The sequence below is a fragment of the Medicago sativa genome, chromosome 3 (genome assembly GCF_051527215.1).
Source record: "Medicago sativa cultivar Bolivia chromosome 3, Bolivia_mono, whole genome shotgun sequence".
Lineage (NCBI taxonomy): Eukaryota > Viridiplantae > Streptophyta > Magnoliopsida > Fabales > Fabaceae > Medicago > Medicago sativa.
In genome coordinates, this window is record NC_140751.1 from 89020848 (window position 1) to 89039656 (window position 18809).

Genomic DNA, 18809 nt, shown 5'->3' on the forward strand with positions numbered 1-18809 from the left:
TTCACCATCTGTTTATATTGCAAAGTCCTCAAACCTTTGTAACTCAAGTGCCCAAATCTACGATGCCACAATTGTGAGCTATCTTCAGTAGCTAATTGTAGGAATGTTGAGGTCTCTTGAAGCACCACACTAGCCAGCAGCACAAACATTCGATTTGCTGTCATTTTTGTTTGCATGAACAATCCTCTTCTTGGATTGAATAACTTGCATGTTCCATTTTGTATAAGTAAAGTTAATCCTTTTTCTTGAAGCTGGCCTACACTCAGTAAGTTATTTTTCAACTCTGGAACATAGTAGACATCAGTGACTACTTGAATTGCACCATTGATCTCAAGTAGAATGTTCCCTTTTCCCATTACCGCCATTTTGGAATTAGTTTCCAAGCTTTACCGAGTGTTTGAAATCTTCATCAATGGTAGAAAACCACTGCTTGTTTCCACACATGTGATTGCTACAACCGGAGTCGAGAAACCATATATCTTCTTGTTTTGAATTGGTAACTTCAACAAAGGACATGAGCAGCATCTCTTCTTCTTCATCAATTTCAGTATAGTTTGCACTTTCCTTCCATCTTGGGCATTCATATTGGAAATGTCCTAGTTTGTGGCATTTAAAACATTCCACTATGGCTTTGTTTGCAAACTGCCTTCCTCTACCTCGACCTCTGCCTCTACTCCAACCAAAACCTCTACCTCTACCTCTTCCTCCATTTTGATCTTCATGTGAAACCTTCAACGCTTGCTCATCTCTAGTGTTTCCACTATGAAGATTCATTCTTTGCTCATGAACCAAAAGGCTGCTTTGAAGCTCATCTATTCTCAACTCATCCAAGTTGTTTGACTCCTCTATTGAACACACAACATAATCAAATCTTGAGGTCATTGATCTGAAGATCTTTTCTACAATCATAACCTGGGTCATGTTCTTACCATAAATCTTCATCTTGTTTACAATTGTATGAAGGTGAGAAAAACACAAGAAGGGGGGTTGAATTGTGTTTTCAAAAATTCTTCGTTTCTCCTAAAAACTGAACACACTGATCAGAAGCTAAGTGAGACAGCTTCTGAAGTGATGGTCAGAATCTAAATGCAGCGGAATAAAACAGAGAGAGAGAAGAAGAACGACACAAAGAAATTATACTGGTTCCTTCCACAATCCGGAAGTAGTCCAGTCCCCCTTGCACTTCCAAGGAGATTTCACTAAGAGTAATATCTGATTACAATTGCTCAAGCACACAAGCAAGAGACTTCCTTTGCTCAAGCACACAAGCTAGAGACTTCCTTTGCTCAAGAACACAATCAAGAGACTTCCTGCTCAAGCACAACTGCAAGATACTTCCTAACTAAACAAAATTACACAGAAAATTGTTTAAGGTTGAACACTTGATATACAATCAGAGGTGCTCACAATATAAATCAGATACAGACTCAATGGACTTAAGAATTTCTAAGATATGACTTTGAGACACAGAAATTCGAAGTGAATGCAGAACAATTTTAGCAGAGGTTTGGCACTTGTAAAAATGTTGTGAGTCTTTCGTTCAGCGTTCTTGCATTACCAAAACTCTAAGTCTTCACTCCTTTATATAGAGGTGTGAAAGAGACGTTGTGAAATTGCCAGCACTCCAAAGAGTCGTTGTTGAAGCTTGATCTTTCACCTTTGATCTTTTGCCTGATTTGGTTGTTGTCCTATGAAGAACTAATTTGAAATCCATTCCTTATCCAAAGGAACATCTATGCAGGCGAAGCCGTATTCTGGAGCTGTTTTCTTGTCTTGTAGCGTGGACACAAAACAGAGTAGTGGAGAACGTGGTTGTACAATTCGTACAAATGTCAATGCTTTCGTCCAAATTGCAAGCACATGCCTTCAAACACCTTTGAAATGACCGTTGCAAAATTCCACTAATCCTTTGTTGCGTTTTCGAATCCAATAGACAGCTTTTGCAGTGATAATTCTTCAATTCTTGAATCTTTGCAAATCCAGTTGATATTCAGCTTCTGGTGAAATAGCTTCTGATGAGGCAGCTTCTGATGATGCAGCTTCTGATGATACAGCTTCTGATGATATGACTTCTGGACCTCTTGTCTTCAGGAGCACTATTCTTACTTCAGAAGCGACTTAACTTCAGGAGCGCTTTTTCTTTTCAGTAGCAAGTTGCCTTCAGGAGCGTCCAAGCTTCAAATTTTGTTGTTTCCTTTGCTCTTTATTTGCTCATTCAGAACCAATGATGATGTAACTTTTTAATTATGGTCCTGTACACTTGAACAAATATTAGCTAGTCCAATTTACAATTTTTAATACCTTGTTATCATCAAAACTCTTTAAGGTTCATTGTTAAACACATTTTGTTCCAACATTGTAAGCGTCCGAGCAAAGTACTCGTCCACCTTTTCTCCTTCTTTCATTTGAAGGACTTCAAACTCCTTCCTCAACGCTTGCAATTGCGCTCTCTTCACTCTGCTTGTCCCCTGATACTTTTTTTTCATTGAGTCCCATATGCTCTTTGAACTCCCTCTATCAAGAATAGTCTCCATGATGTTTCTTTCAATGGACTGGAAGAGATAGTTTTTCTCTTTCAGATCTTTTAATTTATGTTCTTCAATCGACTTCCTTTGCGCCTTTGTTGATTGAACTCCCTCAGCTATTGTAGGAATGCCTGCCTCCACCAAGTGCCAATATTCTTTTGACCTAAGAAAATTCTCCATGAGCATAGCCCAATGGTCATAATGACCATCAAACTTAGGGATTGCTGGTTGCACAAAGTTGCTACTTTCAGATGACATTTCTCACTCTCTCTTTTGGAAACTGCAGTTCCTAGTCTCACTCTATCAGGCCCTTTGAAAGAGCTCTGATACCAATTTGTTAGAGTTTTGTGGAATGGAAAAATTAACTTTATTGAGTAACATAGTGGTGGCATATATAGCCTTACATGATAAGAAAGAAAAGTTCAACTCACGTATTAAAACGTGGTAACAGTTACAAAGAAAACAAATGCTATTCTACTTGGTGGAACCTAGAAACTAGGAACTTATTAACTGAACCCAAATAAATAGTAACATTAAAATAAATCCCAACAGTTTTAAATCAACTTATGTGTATCATTTGAAGTTTTGAATATATTCATAAAAATCTTTTAAAAGCATAGGATTGGCTTCAATGAGATTTCATGTTTCGAGATCGTTGAATACATATTTTCTCATTTTAAATCATATGCTTCTAATTTTATTAGAGGATAAATTATATTATATAATTTAAACATGCATGACAAATAAACTAAGGTGAATACTCTGATACCCTTAAAGTTTTGTTGGTTATGTACTCCTAATCCAACCATCCAATGTTATATTATATTTTATATTTATTTATTTAAAAATAAATTCAAATTTTAAGTAATTTTACCCAAGAAGTACTGATGCACAACGGAATATCAAATTATTTAAGAATTAACCTTAAATTTATTAAAAAAAAAAACTATTATGCTCCCTCTAATCCTTATTACAAGAAGTAAAAGAAATCAATGAACCTATTAATTCAAATACTAGCCAACAACTCATATGTTATATTTCTCATACATTTTAAATTCAAGAGAAATGATATTTTGACAACCACTTTTTGACACATCTCCACTTGAAAACACTACTCCACTTGAAAATATAGACACATCCTTGTTGGTTTGACTAAATTTTGGTGCAAAGTGAAATAGCGAGGGAATTCAAAAATGATAAAACTACATCCTTGTTGGTTCAAATTTATAAAATCCAAGGGATGCAGTTGCAACCCCTTAAGTGTATGTGGCTCTACCATGGAGTGCGTATCATATGCGTGTAACACTAATCTTCTAGTAAAACAAGATTTTACAAAATATAGTATATAAAAAAAGTTTTTCAATTTGTATTTGAACATTTATTTTCTTATCTCTTTGAAAAACTTAGAAATATTTTAGAAAATTACTTTTAGTTTTTCTTAGGTATTTTCTTTCTTTTTTTCATAGGTTTTTTTTACGCTTAATTACCTTTTTAGTCCTCTAACTATTTAATTGGTATCGGATTGGTCCTCTAACTAAAAATTGATTTATTTCGGTCCTCTAACTTTGTCAAGTTATTGTTTTTCGTCATTTCCGTCAGTTTTATTAAAAAAACGTTAGGGTTTTCAAAAACCCCCAATTTTCTTTCTTTCTTTCTTTTCCCTTCACAAAATTTCCAAAATTAGGGTTTTCAAAAACCCCCAATTTTCTCCACCAGATCTAAAACTCTTTACATTTTTAAACATCTTTTTCGAAGATAAATCCGAATCCAACCTTAAAAACACGAGATCAAAAACCTAAACGACATAGATCTAACACAAACATGAAAACGAAATGAAGAACTACCTCTTCTCCGATCTCGTTTGTGATTCGGTTTGGTTCCAATGTTGCAAGGCCGGTCCGATTCAGCTTCGGTTTCACGTTTCTGCTTCGGTTTGGTTCAGCTCCGGTTCGTTCACCTTCTTTCTCTGAGTTTCGGTTCAACCTCTGTGATTGTGTGGATCGAACTTCCTTCTTTTCCCGTTCACAAATTCGGTTCAGCCTATGGTGGAGCTTTGTGTTTGCTGCGTGTTGTTCAGCTCCAAATCGAGTTTGTTTTGGTGCAAGGTATGGTGATTTGAGTTTGGATGTGTAACAATGTTGTTACCATGAATGGACGATAATACTCGATGATTTTTCGAAAGAAAAAGAAATGGTGTAATGTTATATGTTACTGTTTTGGATGATTGTATGGTGAGTTGAGATTGTTGATGGTTGTGTATGAATTTTATGAGTTTCTGGGTTTTAGTATGAATTTTATGAGTTTCTGGGTTTATTTCTTGTTGCTGTTGATGGTGTTGTTGCTGAGTTATAAACCATAACGTTTTTTTAATTAAATTTAACGGAAAGGACCAAAATGTGTAACAGAGAGAAAGTTAAGGGACCAAAATAATTCAAAAGAGAAAGTTAAGGGACCAAAATAAATCAATTTTTAGTTAGAGGACCAATCCGATACCAATTAAATAGTTAGAGGACTAAAAAGGTAATTAAGCCTTTTTTTTTTACTAATTTATACTCCCTCCGTTTCAAAATGAGTGTCGTTTTAGCCAATTGCACACAAATTAATGAATGGAATAAAGTAGTCAAATGTCATAGCAATTTTATCAAATTATCCTAATCAACTATTGGTTGTTTTTCATTAAAGAAAAAATAATACTTTGGAAGTAGTGTAACATAGTATTAATTGAAGGGTACAATTGAAAAAAAGAAGTTATTATTGCATTGAAAATCGAAAGTGACATTCATTTTAAAACAAATATTTTTTTGCTAAAGCGACACTATTTTAAAACGGAGGGAGTACTATATAAGTTAGAGAAATATTATAGGTGTAACAGGTAATGAGACCGAGACTACGTAAACCCTACTCATTAGCCTTTTTCCTCTGATCGTATAGATTAAAGAGCGCAATCGCTGCGTCTACCTTTCTTTCTTCCAAAACTCGCTTCGCTCCCATCTTACTAACGCACAGCACAAACGGTATTCGTTTATAAACCCTAGAATTGAATTAATTCTTCGAATTCAATGTTTATCGTTAATTGATTGTTTGAATTTTGTTAATTCAGATGGATAGGTACCAGAGGGTGGAGAAGCCCAAAGCAGATGGTCCTATTAACGAAAACGAGATTCGCATTACTACTCAAGGAAGAATGAGAAATTATATCACTTATGCCACCACTCTCTTTCAAGTTAGTAACAAATTAGATAATCACTTTTTTAATTAACGCCTAATCACATTGCTTTTGGGTTAGATAGAATTAATACCCAATTAAATTTATGCTCTTAACTTTAGAAAACTTCCTGTGTAAATAATAAATATTTCCACAATTTTCTTTTATATGCTTATGCAAGTTATGCATATAATAAAGTGAGTAACTTTTAAGATTATGTTATACTTATACTAAATCCCTTTGAAGACAACAGCCTCAGTTGATTGAATGCGACACAAGACGGCGCTGTTACTTTAGGCTTTTAAGGAGAGTCTAGAGGTTTAACTAGAATTGAGAATATACCTTTCATCAAGGGTTGGAGACCTTTATAGGTGACATGTTGGGTTCTGAGACAGTTATTAGGTTGCCGGTAATCTGGCGCGATTCACAGAGTGCCCTCTTATTTGTGATATTATCACGGGAAAATTCCGTGTATTGCTGAACGCGATGTTGTCTATTTGGTTGGATCATTGATATTTTGCGTGTCGGGTCTTGGCTCTGTCCGAAACACTACAAAGACTACCAAGCCTTATCCCACTAAGCGGGGTTGGCTCAGTCTGAAACACGAACAACTAAAAATGTTATGTATAGAAAAATCAGTAAAGTAAAAATGAATTTACTAAATTAATCTGTGAAAGGAATTTCTTGAAAAAATATGTTTTGATGCAAGAGAGAAAAAACAAATAGAGGGACACACAAGTCATAGTGACAAGTACAAGAAAATAGGCTCCTAGATAGACAGACAGACTGAAAATACATTTAAGGTCAAAGACTAAATGCTTGTCAAGTCATGGGGGGGGGGGGGGGGATATTCCTTCCCAACAAGTCCCCTCATGCCGGATGCTATTGGACTAGGTGGATAATACGGTGGGTGGCTCAACAACAGATCTAGGATAAGATTTGATACCATATAGGATTTCCCATCCGGCTTACTAGATACTATCTATAGGCAATGTGGGACTTGGTTTTTCCAATATCCCCTGCAGCACTTCCTTATTTTGGCTATAGCATTTTTTTTTCTCTATATTTTTTGTTCTTTGTTTAATGTATACTTAATCATTTTACAACAATTTTATGCTGGTTTTGGGACTATTATATTTTGTTTGGGGTGATCCATTCCATGCATGCAAATATCCATTTATTAATCAACTAATATTTTACAATTTTTTGTAACTTACATTTGTTTTTTGTAGGAAAAAGGAGCTAATGATATTGTTCTCAAAGCAATGGGACGTGCGATAAATAAGACTGTAATGATTACTGAGCTAATAAAGGTAAGAGGGTCGATATCTCTATGCAGAAAATTGGTTGGCATTTTCTCTTGTTTTGCAATTGTGACTCTGTCTACTTGTTTCAGAGAAGGATTGTTGGTCTTCATCAGATCACTCAAGTTGGATCAACTGATATAACCGACACATGGGAACCACTAGAAGAAGGCCTTCTTCCGTAAGCCTTATTGTTTCGTCTATGCTACCCTGTCAAATAATTTATATATATGCATGAGTGTGATTTTTTTTTTCCCGTTGTGTTTTACTTGCTCAGTTTGGAGACTACTCGTCATGTTTCGATGATCACAATTACTTTGTCAAAGAAAGAGCTGGATACATCGTCCACAGGGTATGAACTTTCATGATATTGCGTGACATCTGTATCTCAAAATTATGCTTGTTAATTAGATGCCTTATCTTATCTCTCAATAGGCTTAGTTATTTTTCAAGCAAACTACTTGATCACTAATTAAGATCGACCTAGTAGTTCGTTTCATAAGCATCCACAATGGAGACCCTCAATTTTGAGGTCTTAAACGGGTCCCACATGTACACATCACTTTTTTATTATTTTTTAATAATAGTACCTAATAAGTACTCAACCACTCCAATGGAGACCCTCTAACAAAAGGTCTAAATGGGTCCCACCAATAAAACTATCATTTACATTTCAACAAAAGCAACTCAACAATGATTATTTTAATAAAAAGTGGTGTGGGGTCCACTTAAGAATGGGGTTCTTAAGTGAGACCCTGGGTCTCAAGAGACCCCCCAAAAAATTTCCCCAATGGGGGTACCTATTAGGTACCGGGTCTTAAATGGTGAAGACCTCACCATTGGAGATGGTCTAAAGTACGAACTTCATGACTACTTGTGCAAAGTTTATTTGTTTTTATAATCAGTACAGCTATAGTCTGCTAAGCATTTTTTCCTAGCCGTTGTACTTTTGTGAGATTTGTGGTCACGGCAAAGTGCTAAATATTTTGTAACTTCCACTGTGTTACTTTTTGTGGTATATATGTTATTATATCGTGCTATCATGCTATAGATGTCTAGATAATTTTCACTATTTTATTGTTACAAGCTTTATATAACTTGCCAAATCCAAAATGAGAAAGTTCTAATGTTTTACTGAAGCCCCTTTTGATTAAATTATGTTACAAGCTTTATAATACTCATGAGGTTTGAACTTCCTTATTTCAAACATAATATCCCAGTTTCTAAAAAACTAGAGGCTGTCTTAAATTGTATCCCCTTTGTCTTAATTTGTATTTGACATTTCTGTTGGCAAAATCTAAGTCGTTTTTTCTCATGCAGATATCAACCCCCTCTTCCAGCTGATCAAGTAAAACCTTTAAATGAATATGAAGAGGAAGGAGGCAAGTTAACAGTTTTTTCTTTGATATTTTAAAAGAGTGAAAACTTATGATCATTATGGCATGTGTAGTTACTGTTAACAGTATTTTTTGATACAGAAGGCTCACCAAGGATGCGGGGAAGGGGACGTGGTCGTGGAAGGGGAAGGGGAAGAGGCAGAGGTATTGCCGAGTAGTTAGTTTTGCATATTTAACTGCAATTGGATGTAGTATAGATTATAGAATGATCCGAAAATCTTTCTTGAACCTTTTATGGTTTCTTTTAAAATACAAAATTTTCTTATTTCTACACAATAATTCTTTGTAGGAATGTACAACGGGGGTATGGAATATGTTGATGGTTGGGATGGTGGGCGTGGCTATGGTGGGAGAGGGCGTGGCCGTGCATGGGGGCGTGCTTTCCGGGGACGAGGACGTGGCTATGGTGCCGAGCCAGCTGGCTATTACGACAATGGTGAATATGATGCACCACCTGCCCCACGTGGTAAGCATGCACGTCCATCAAATTTGATTAATACCAGTTATGTATAAATGCATTATCAAGTTTGATTAATACCAGTTGTGTGCTGCCATATAGAATAAGTTTGTTTATTTTAGTCCAGTCAAATATTTTGATGTGTGCTATTTGTATTACACGATGCTTCCTATTAAATCAAACTAGAGAAGAAAATAATTTAATTTGAACCCACCGATTGTTTTCCTTATCTTATTTGTTAGTTTCCTTTGTATCTTGTGTTACCTTCTCGTTTAAGCATTTTATAGTTGTTCTTCAAGTAACTTTATGGGACATTGTAGTGAAATTTGCAAGCGCTTATTGTGCTGCTGTCTGCTTATTTATTTTTATATTTTTGAAGAATGCTGTGTGCTTATTGTTCACATAATATTATTTTGCCTTTTCTTCAAAACTTTAAGTTGATAGTCTCGTAATTTTTATTTTTTTTTATGATTTGCAGGCCGAGGTCGTGGAAGGGGAAGAGGCCGTGGAGCAGCTGCTTGATCACTTAGATGTTGCTCGTCATGTATATGATCTGTTAGAAGAGGGGTTACCTCTCTGCTTAGTTATTTGTTAGATTTGCAATTATTTTATATTATTTGAAGCGCTCAGTGTTGCAACCATGTTTCATCAGTTTTGTTTTTGTATATTCTTTCACTTATAACATTTATAATTTTAAGTTCGATAGGTTGAGTTAGATGTGGCGTTAAGCATGGTTCTGTCCAAAGACTAGACCATGCATGCAGCTGTTCTAGTGGTAGTTTGAGCGAGTCCATCTTTGCTCCATTTAGATATGCTCAATTTACCCTATTTACCTTTATGGATGTGTGACATGTGGCAAACACAATATCAAGGGTTGAAATTAAAAGATTAAAGAAAGACATTTATGTACTGGAAAAAAACGTGCCTTCCAATACTCTCTCTCTCTCTCTCTCTAAAACAATACGACGTTCCTCTTCCTCCTTCTTCCTTCTCGTCGGCAGATGTATTGATTCAATTATTCAAATGGTTGGTAAAACCAGCACTATCACTTGATTTATGTGTAAAAATTCGACACTACCTCTCCATGGCCTCTCCCTCTCCTTTTCTGTTCTAATTTTGTTCTTATTGGAAGATTTTGTAGATGAATTGCTTCAGTTTTCAATTAATTCTGTTCTTGTTCTTATTGGAAGATTTTGTAGATCAATTGCTTCAGTTTTCAATTTTAAAACCTCTGTTGTTATCAATCTGAATCGTTTTGTTTTTTTTTTTCTGTTGATCTCGGAGAAGGAGAGGCAGCGGCCTGTTGTTTCAGAGGAAGACGACGGCGCTGGTGAGAAGGAGAAGGAGAGGCAGCGGCCATGTTGTTTCAGAGGAAGAAGGAGCGTGGTGAGGGAAAGGGGAGAAGGAGAAAGTGAACAGTAGGCTAGGGATTTTGTTTTATTACCTATCTTTCCCTTTTTAATTTCAACCCTTGGATATTCTTTTAACACGTGTCACACATCCATTAAGATAAATGGGGTAAATGGAGCATATCTAAATGGAGCAAAGATGGACTCAATTTCAGCCAGTTGTGTCCTATTTACACACTTGAGGAATGCTATGGACAACCTCTTTTGCACTCTCTCTCAAACACTCCCTCAACCATTGGTCCACATCATCAATTTTTTAAAACCCAATACCTGATGACCGGCTATGCTGGTTTCATATACTTATCATTTTTTATTCAAACAAAAAAACAAAAACAAAAACGCAGATCCTTCTGCTTAACCAATGTAAACCCACGTTTAACCTTTGAAGCCAACTACCTCATCGATGAGCTCTTATGGTGCTTTGACACTTTGGCATCTAACTAATTTTTTCTAAACCTACTTTTTTTACAAGGTTTATTAACACCTAATTAAAAAAAATTAATCATTTGGCAGCGATTGAAGAATCTAACCAAATCTGATTGAAAATGAATTGATTAATGAACACAGTTAATTGATTAATTGAAATTGATGATTGGGGTGATATTTTGCAGCAAGAATTTACAGAGGTAGTTGTGGTTTTGGTGGAGACAACAACAGTAGCGGTGATACACATGTTTGGGCGGCGATGACAAGTTGTTTGGGCGACGGTAACGATGGGATGTTTCGATAATGGTTATGCTGGTTTTGAATGTATGTGGGTGAGGAGCAGGTTTTTGGTTGAAGGGGAATTGATGGTGATGGTTTGATTGGGAAGAAGACCATTAAAATGGATACTGATTTTCCATGGAAGGGGTCAAGGGTGCTTGATGAAAAACGACAAAGGTGAAATAATTAAAGAATCGGTAGCCCAAAAAAATGTTTAAAACTTGGATGACATGGCCCAATCAAAGAGAGAGTGGTAATTGGAGAGTGTTTGAGCATCTGTCCATAGCATTCCTACACACTTTGATTCAAAATGTTAATTTGTACGATGAATGTATTTACAGGTACAATTAGATATTTAGATCCATCTGAAATTTCATCCATCTGAAATTTCTTTGAGGATTTTCCTAATTAATATAGACTTATATTGATTTTTTTACACATCTCTATGTACTTATGCACATTTTATCCAAGAAATGTCGGCTCTGTGAGCTCGCCGTAATCTGAAGAAAAAGTTCAAATATGCCTGTTTGGTTTGGCTTCTGAGAAGCAATTCTAGCCCAAAATCAATTCTCTACAGTGCCAAAAGCAATTCTAGCCAAAAACAACGTGTTTGGTTCAGCTTTTCAGAATTGCTTTTATCCTTCAAAAGCAATTCTCCATGAAGCTACAAATCCTAGCTTCTAGCTTTTCTAGAATCAATTCTCCTTGAACAACGTGTATAGGTTTATATATTTTATTATTACAACATGTTATTTTACTTTATTGCCCTTTATCAATTCTCATTCTTTATCAATTCTCCTTTAGCTATGTCTATTTTAGTAATTATACATTCAAAAGCAATTCTACATAATTGCATACAAACATAAATCATTTTGTTTAATCAATTCTACATAATTGTATCCAAACATAAATCAATTCTCTCAAATCAATTCTGTCAGAATCAATTCTATCAGAATCAATTCTCTCAGAATCAATTATATTCAAAGCTGAACCAAACGGACAATATCATAGATAGTTCTACTTCTAAAATTGACATTGGTGCCATCATTATTAACATTAATTTCCATTCCTCATTTTGTTTATTAAAAATAGGATGAGCGTCTACAATTCTATATAAATTTTTACGACCTCTTTAAATATTTGTTGATTAATCAAAATTTCAAATAATAATTAAAATAAAACATATTCATCCTCAAAAACATAACTCTAAACTACTATCCATATTGCTCAAAAAAAAAAAAAAATCTTGCTCTTTACCGTTAACTTTAATTCCTATTTTTACTTATTACATATAACATTCAAGAGTAATATAACTATGTACAACAACATAAAGAATTCAGACAAAAAATTATACATTTTCAACATGAAAACAAATATGAGCTACACAATTACAAAATAAAAGTAAAATGAATAAATAATAACCCTACTCACATAACTTTGAATTGAATATATAGATTGACTCATATCTTTTATCTTTATTAAAAAAAATATATATGCAGATAAGGTACAATAATCCCTTATCAAGGATCAACTTAAGCTTGCAACAACATTACACGCTTTATTTAGTTCACCATGAGATTTGTTACCAAGATAATCACTCGAGAATAATTATACCCTCTTATCATCTGGTTCAACAAATAATACATATAGTAGTTATTGGCTAAGATACTTGTTGAAAGTACTAATCAAGTTTTGACCTTTGTTCCTAAATTTTCAGTATCAATGGGTTTTGTCACCATATATATATATATAGGGAACTTCTGCGGTACACCTCATAAATTGAGGTGTACCGGTACTCTTACTTAATAAATTGATAAAATAACGATCATTTTAGGATGTAAAGAAAAAAGTTATTTATCAAGGTTTATAATTTAGAAAACATTATTTCATAAGAAAAAACATAATTTCATTGTTTACAATAGGGGTGTTCGCGGTGCGGTTTGGATCGGTTTTGAGGCAAAATGTCAACCGATCCAAAATAAAAATCACATGCGGTTCGGTTCGGTTTGGATGAGTTTTCTAAAAAAATCCGAACCGAACCGATCCAAATATATGCGGTTTAATTTGGATCGGTTTTTGGATATCCAAAATGCAAAATATATTTTTTTATTTACTCTTTTTTTAAATATATTATTTTTTTATTAATATTAATATTACACAAACATGGTAAAAATAATAGGTTTGATGCAAAATAAATTAAAAAATTAAAATTAGAGTATGAAAATTATCAATTATTTTTTAAACATATGAAGTAATAATAATATAGATTAAATTAGTGGAATATATAAGATTACAATTTAAAAATGATTATAATAATGCAATATATAATACTAATAAAAGAATAAATAAGTATTAATATTTATTTTTGCGGTTCGGTTCGGTTTGGTTCGGTTTTGAAAAAGTGATCCGAAATCCGATCCGATCTTAGCGGTTTTTACAAAACAACATCCAAACGCATCCAAATATATTCGGTTTTTTGCGGTTTTCGGTTTTTTTGGATCGGTTTGCGGTTTTATTTTGGATCGGTTTGGATTTGAACACCCCTAGTTTACAATAATCATATTAAATTTTTAACATTTTCTCATAAAAAATACTCAATATTCTTCGTTATGAGTAATAAAAATTCAAAAGAATTAAATTTTATTTCGTCGACGATTTTGGTAAATAAGATTTAATTTTTATAATTGTCAATGATAGAAAATAATTCTTTTTCTTCAAAAAAGCAACTCATTTAAATATTAATTTAATTATTTGGTGTACCGGTACACTCAAATATTTGGGTGTACCATAGAATTTGCCATATATATATGCAAGAGAGCGATACTTTTTCACCTTTAATTTGGTTTAAAAATCTTATTGATCTTATTATTATTGGGTATTTAATCAACCTCTTCACTTGAGATTATTTTCTCCCTCCTGTCCATAACAATGTTGTTGTTTTCACCGTTAAATTGCATGAGTGCTTGAGCCTAAACCATAATGTCATCAAACATATCATCATTCTTTTTGGTTTCACTTTTCACTTTACCATCTACCATTTTATTCAAGAAAGGATTCATCAATATGTGTTAATGGGGTTTTCTTCTAGTATATGTTGGGTATCAATCGAGTTGTTTTCTTTACTTAGAGTATATGTACGAATGAGTTTTGTTTTTGGTAGAGAGAAATAGGGAGAATGAATGATAATTTTTTTTTTTGTGAGAACGCAACTGGAAGTTGAACATGTATATATATAGACACACATATAATACATATTTATTTGTTCTAAAAAGGTTATTGCGTAGTTCTTGTCTGGTGTGTCTTCATTTCTTTTTAACCCATTTATTTCCTGGTCAACGCGAGACATTAATTATCTTTCAAGTATGCTTATCTATTTGGTCAACTATGTAACAACACGTTTTCATCATCTAGTGGTGTTTAGTTGGGTAAAATAAAAGCCACGTTTTAGTTCTTTCTCCTTATCCATTTCTAAATGACTTATATTTAAGATTTTTTTTAGAGGAGAAAATTCATCTTGCTTCATTAATTAGATAATAAGTCACTAATACAAGATGGTACATCAATTAATGATTGGGAGCTAGCTTCTAACGGGGATGCCTTTGCAAATCAATGAGGCACCCTATTTGCTTGCCTCCGACTAAACTCTACCTTAAAGTTGGTAAAATGGGTATTAAGTAGTTTTTGACAATGACTAATAATGCTTCCGACATCAGTGTTGCCACTATTATTACTGTTGATAGCTTCAACGAGGAGCTTTGATCCATAGACAAGTCAATGATGTCTGTGCCTAGTTCAGACACCCACAACAACGCTTCACAAAGTCCTAACACCTCACCAAAATCTACCGAACACAATGGCGCAAACCATGCTATTCTAGCAAGCACGTAACCCCGTCGGCATCTCAAATACATATACCAATACCAACCTTGTTACGAGAATTAGAGAAAGAAACGTCTACATTACATTTGAGTCTAGCTAGAGCGGGTCGTTGCCATCAATTCATGTTCATGTTACTTGGCCCTGTAACATATTTGGTGCTCGTGTACCTGTAAGTCTTCTTAATTCCTAGGCCAATTTCTAGTCTTGTAGCAAATGCACGGCTTGTTCAAAGACTTATGATGTCGTTTTTGTCACTTGTTGCCACAATATCAAGTTACAGCGCTTCCAACTAATATTTTACAAATTTGTGTAATATACATTTGTTTTTTGTAGGAAAAAGGAGCTGATGATATTATTCTCAAAGCAATGGGACGTGCAATAAATAAGACTAATGATATCTCTATGCAGAAAATTGGTTGGCATTTTCTCTTGTTTTGTTATTGTGACCGCTCTGTCTACTTGTTTCAGAGAAGGATTGTTGGTCTTCATCAGAACACTCAAGTTTGGATCAACTGATATAACCGACACATGGGAACCACTAGAAGAAGACCTTCTTCCGCAAGCCTTATTGTTTCTTCTATGCTACCCGGCTTAAATATGTTATTCGTCCCTGCAAATAGAGGTCGCTTAAAATTTCGTCCCTGCAATCGCTAATCCTTTTTTTTTGCCCCTGCAAAGTTTAATCAGTTAAAAATTCGTCCCTTGACCCAGTTAATGACTGTCACGTCATCAAATTAACAAAATGGCATGGGAATTGACGAAAATACCCCTGGGCTAATTTTTTTTCCTTCAAAATTTTTTTTTTTTCAAAATTTTGAAAATTCTTTTTTAAATTAAAAAAATCTGAAAAAATAATTAGAAGTAAAAAAAAAATTCGGAAAAAAACTGTTAAAATTAAAACTGAAAAATTTTCGGGAAAAAATCGTAAAAAAAATTCGGGAAAAAACTGAAATTTTTTTTAAGGAAAAAAAACAAAAAAAAAAAAGCCAGGGGTATTTTCGTCAATTCCCGTGCCATTTTGTTAATTTGATGACGTGGCAGTCATTAACTTGGTCAAGGGACGAATTTTTAACTGATTAAACTTTGCAGGGGCAAAAAAAAAGATTAGCAATTGCAGGGATGAAATTTTAAGCGACCCCTATTTGCAGGAACAAATAACATATTTAAGCCGTCAAATAATTTATGTATATGCATGAGTGTGACTTTAGAAATAGTTATGATTAGATTTTTTAATGTTCCGAGGGACATAATTGATTGATTGTGTTAAAAACATTTACGCTGCCAGTGTATTAATTGCCGAGTGAAACTTTTTTTTTTTTTAAAGTGAATTTATTTAGATTATAGGATTATTTCTCTTTTATTTTGTTTGGTGTGATTAATACATGCAAGTAACAATTTAATCTTAATTCAACTAATATTTTGGTATTTTGTGTGGAATTTAATTTGATTTTGCACTATGTGTGTTTTCTGTAGGAGAAAGGAACTGAAGAAATCGTTCTCAAAGCAATGGGACGAGCGATTAATAAGACTGTGACGATTACTGAGCTAATTAAGGTGAGAGGGTAGATAGAGTTCCCTACAGATTAAATTGGTTGGTGTTTTGTTTGTTTTAAAACTGTGACCGACCGATATGTCTATGTTTTTCAGAGAAGGATTGTTGGTCTGCATCAGAACACTATTATTGGATCAACTGATATAACTGACACATGGGAACCACTTGAAGAAGGCCTTCTTCCGTATGTTTTCATTGTTTTCACTGTGTTACTTTGTCAAATAGTTTATGTGTGCATGGCATGGGTGTGATTGTTTTCATTTTACTTGTGCAGTTTGGAAACTACTCGTCATGTTTCAATGATCACAATTACTTTGTCAAAGAAAGAGCTGGATACATCCTCCACAGGGTATGAACTTTCATGATATTGCATGACATCTGTAATTCTGTATCTCAAAATTATGCATGTTAATTAGATGCCTTATCTCTTAACAGGCTTAGTTATTTTTCAAGCAAGCTACTTGATCACTAATCAAGATCGATTTAGTAGTTCGTTTCATAAATTACAAACTTCATGACTACTTGTGCAAAGTTTATTTGTTTTTATAATCAGTACAGCTATAGTCTGCTAAGCTTTTTTTTCCTAGCCATTGTACTTCTGTAAGATTTAGGGTCACGGCAAAGTGCTAAATATATAGTAACTTCAATGGTCTTACTTTTTGTGGTATATATGTTATTATATCGTGCTATCATGCTATAGATGTCTAGAATAATTTTCACGATTTTATTGTTACAAGTTTTATATAGCTTGCCAAATCCAAAATGAGAAAGTTCTAATGTTTTACTGAAGCACCTTTTGATTAAATTATGTAAAATACTCACGAGGTTTGAACTTCCTTATTTCATACATCATATCCTAGTTACTAAAAAACTAGAGGCTGTCTTAAATTGTATTTTTTGAAACAGAAGGCTCACCAAGGATGCGAGGAAGGGGACGTGGTCATGGAAGGGGAAGGGGAAGAGGCAGAGGTATTGCTGAGTACTTTGTTTTGCATATTTAACTGCAATTGGATGTAGTATATATTACAGAATGATCTGAAGATCTTTCTCGAACCTTTTATGGGTTCTTTTAAAATACAAAATTTTCTTATTTCTACACAATAATTCTTTGTAGCAATGTACAATGGGGGTATGGAATATGGTGTTGGTTGGGATCGTGGGCGTGGCTATGGTGGCCGAGGGCGTGGCCGTGCATGGGACCGTGCCTTCCGGGGACAAGGACGTGGCTATGTTGCCCAACCAGTTGGGTTACGACAATGGTGAATATGATGCATCACCTGCACCACGTGGTAAGCATGCAAGTCTATCAAATTCAGGTTTCTAGATATAAATTAGTTGTTATGTAGAAATGCATTATCAAATGAAGTTTGATTAATAGCAGTTGTGTGCTGCCATATAGAATAGGTTTGTTTATTTTAATCCAGTCAAATAATAACCTTACTCAGATAACTTTGAATTGAACATATAGATTGACTCATATCTTTATCTTTATTAAAAAAAAGGTACAACAATCCCTTATCAAGGATCAACTTAAGCTCGCATCGACATTACACGCTTTATTTAGTTCACTATGAGATTTGTCACCGAAATAATCACTCGAGAATAATTACCCTCTTATCATCTGGTTCAACAAATTATATATTCATAGTAGTTATTGACTAAAATACTTGTTAAAAGTACTAATCAAGCTTGATCTTTGTTCCTAAATTTTCAGTATCAATGGGCATTGTCACCTTATATATCTCAGCAAGAGAGCGATACTTCTTCGCCTTCTTTGATTTAAAAATCTTATTGCTCTTATTATTATTGAATTTTTGATCAACCTCTTCACTTGAGATTCTTTTCTCACTCCTCTTCCTGACAATGTTGTTGTTTTCATCGTTGAGCTGCACGAGCGCTTGAGCCGCAACCACAATGTCATCAAACATATCATCATTCTTTTTGGTTTCACTTTTCACTTTACCATCCGCCATTTTATTCAAGAAAGGATTCATTATGCGTCAATGGATTTTACTTCTAGTATGTTGGGTATCAATCGAGTTGTTTTTTTACTTAAGGGTTTATGTACGAGTGAGTTTTGTTTTTGGTAAAGAAAAATAGGGAGAATGGATGATAATTTTTTTGTGAGAACATAACTGGAAGTTGAACATATATATACAATGACACACACACATATAATACATATTTATTTGTCCTTTAAAGGTTATTGCGTAGTTCTTGTCTTGTGTGTTAATTTCTTTTTAACCCATTTATTTCCCGGTCAACGAGAGACATTGATTGTCTTTCAAGTATGCTTATCTATTTGGTCAATTATGTAACAACTAGTTTCACCAAAGAGGGGGTAGTTCTATTCAAGATGATCATTTTGAACGTCAA

At 34.1% G+C, this 18809-nt stretch overlaps 3 protein-coding genes across 4 annotated transcripts; 2 read left to right on the forward strand and 1 right to left on the reverse strand.

Annotated features, from left to right (window-relative positions):
- Window positions 1–372: 372 nt before the first annotated feature.
- On the reverse strand, window positions 373–2783 carry LOC146941626 (uncharacterized). Its single transcript, XM_085749971.1, has 2 exons — window positions 2362–2783; window positions 373–958 (listed from the first exon to the last, which is right to left on the reverse strand). The coding sequence occupies exons 1-2, from the start codon at window positions 2781–2783 to the stop codon at window positions 373–375; spliced, it is 1008 nt and encodes a 335-aa protein (XP_085606097.1).
- Window positions 2784–5395: 2612 nt separating this feature from the next.
- On the forward strand, window positions 5396–9603 carry LOC146941627 (uncharacterized). Of its 2 annotated transcripts, none has more exons than XM_085755448.1 (9): window positions 5396–5539; window positions 5626–5748; window positions 6963–7043; window positions 7127–7215; window positions 7312–7386; window positions 8355–8416; window positions 8513–8575; window positions 8721–8897; window positions 9367–9603. In XM_085755448.1, the coding sequence occupies exons 2-9, from the start codon at window positions 5626–5628 to the stop codon at window positions 9408–9410; spliced, it is 714 nt and encodes a 237-aa protein (XP_085611574.1). In that variant the 5' UTR covers window positions 5396–5539; the 3' UTR covers window positions 9411–9603. The 2 variants fall into 2 exon arrangements, with proteins under 2 accessions (XP_085611574.1, XP_085611575.1); XM_085755449.1 differs by having other exon boundaries at window positions 8516–8575.
- Window positions 9604–11010: 1407 nt separating this feature from the next.
- On the forward strand, window positions 11011–16798 carry LOC146941628 (uncharacterized). Its single transcript, XM_085749972.1, has 5 exons — window positions 11011–11097; window positions 15215–15382; window positions 16355–16435; window positions 16529–16617; window positions 16708–16798. Exons 1-5 carry the CDS (start codon window positions 11011–11013, stop codon window positions 16796–16798), a joined length of 516 nt encoding a protein of 171 aa, XP_085606098.1.
- Window positions 16799–18809: the final 2011 nt, after the last annotated feature.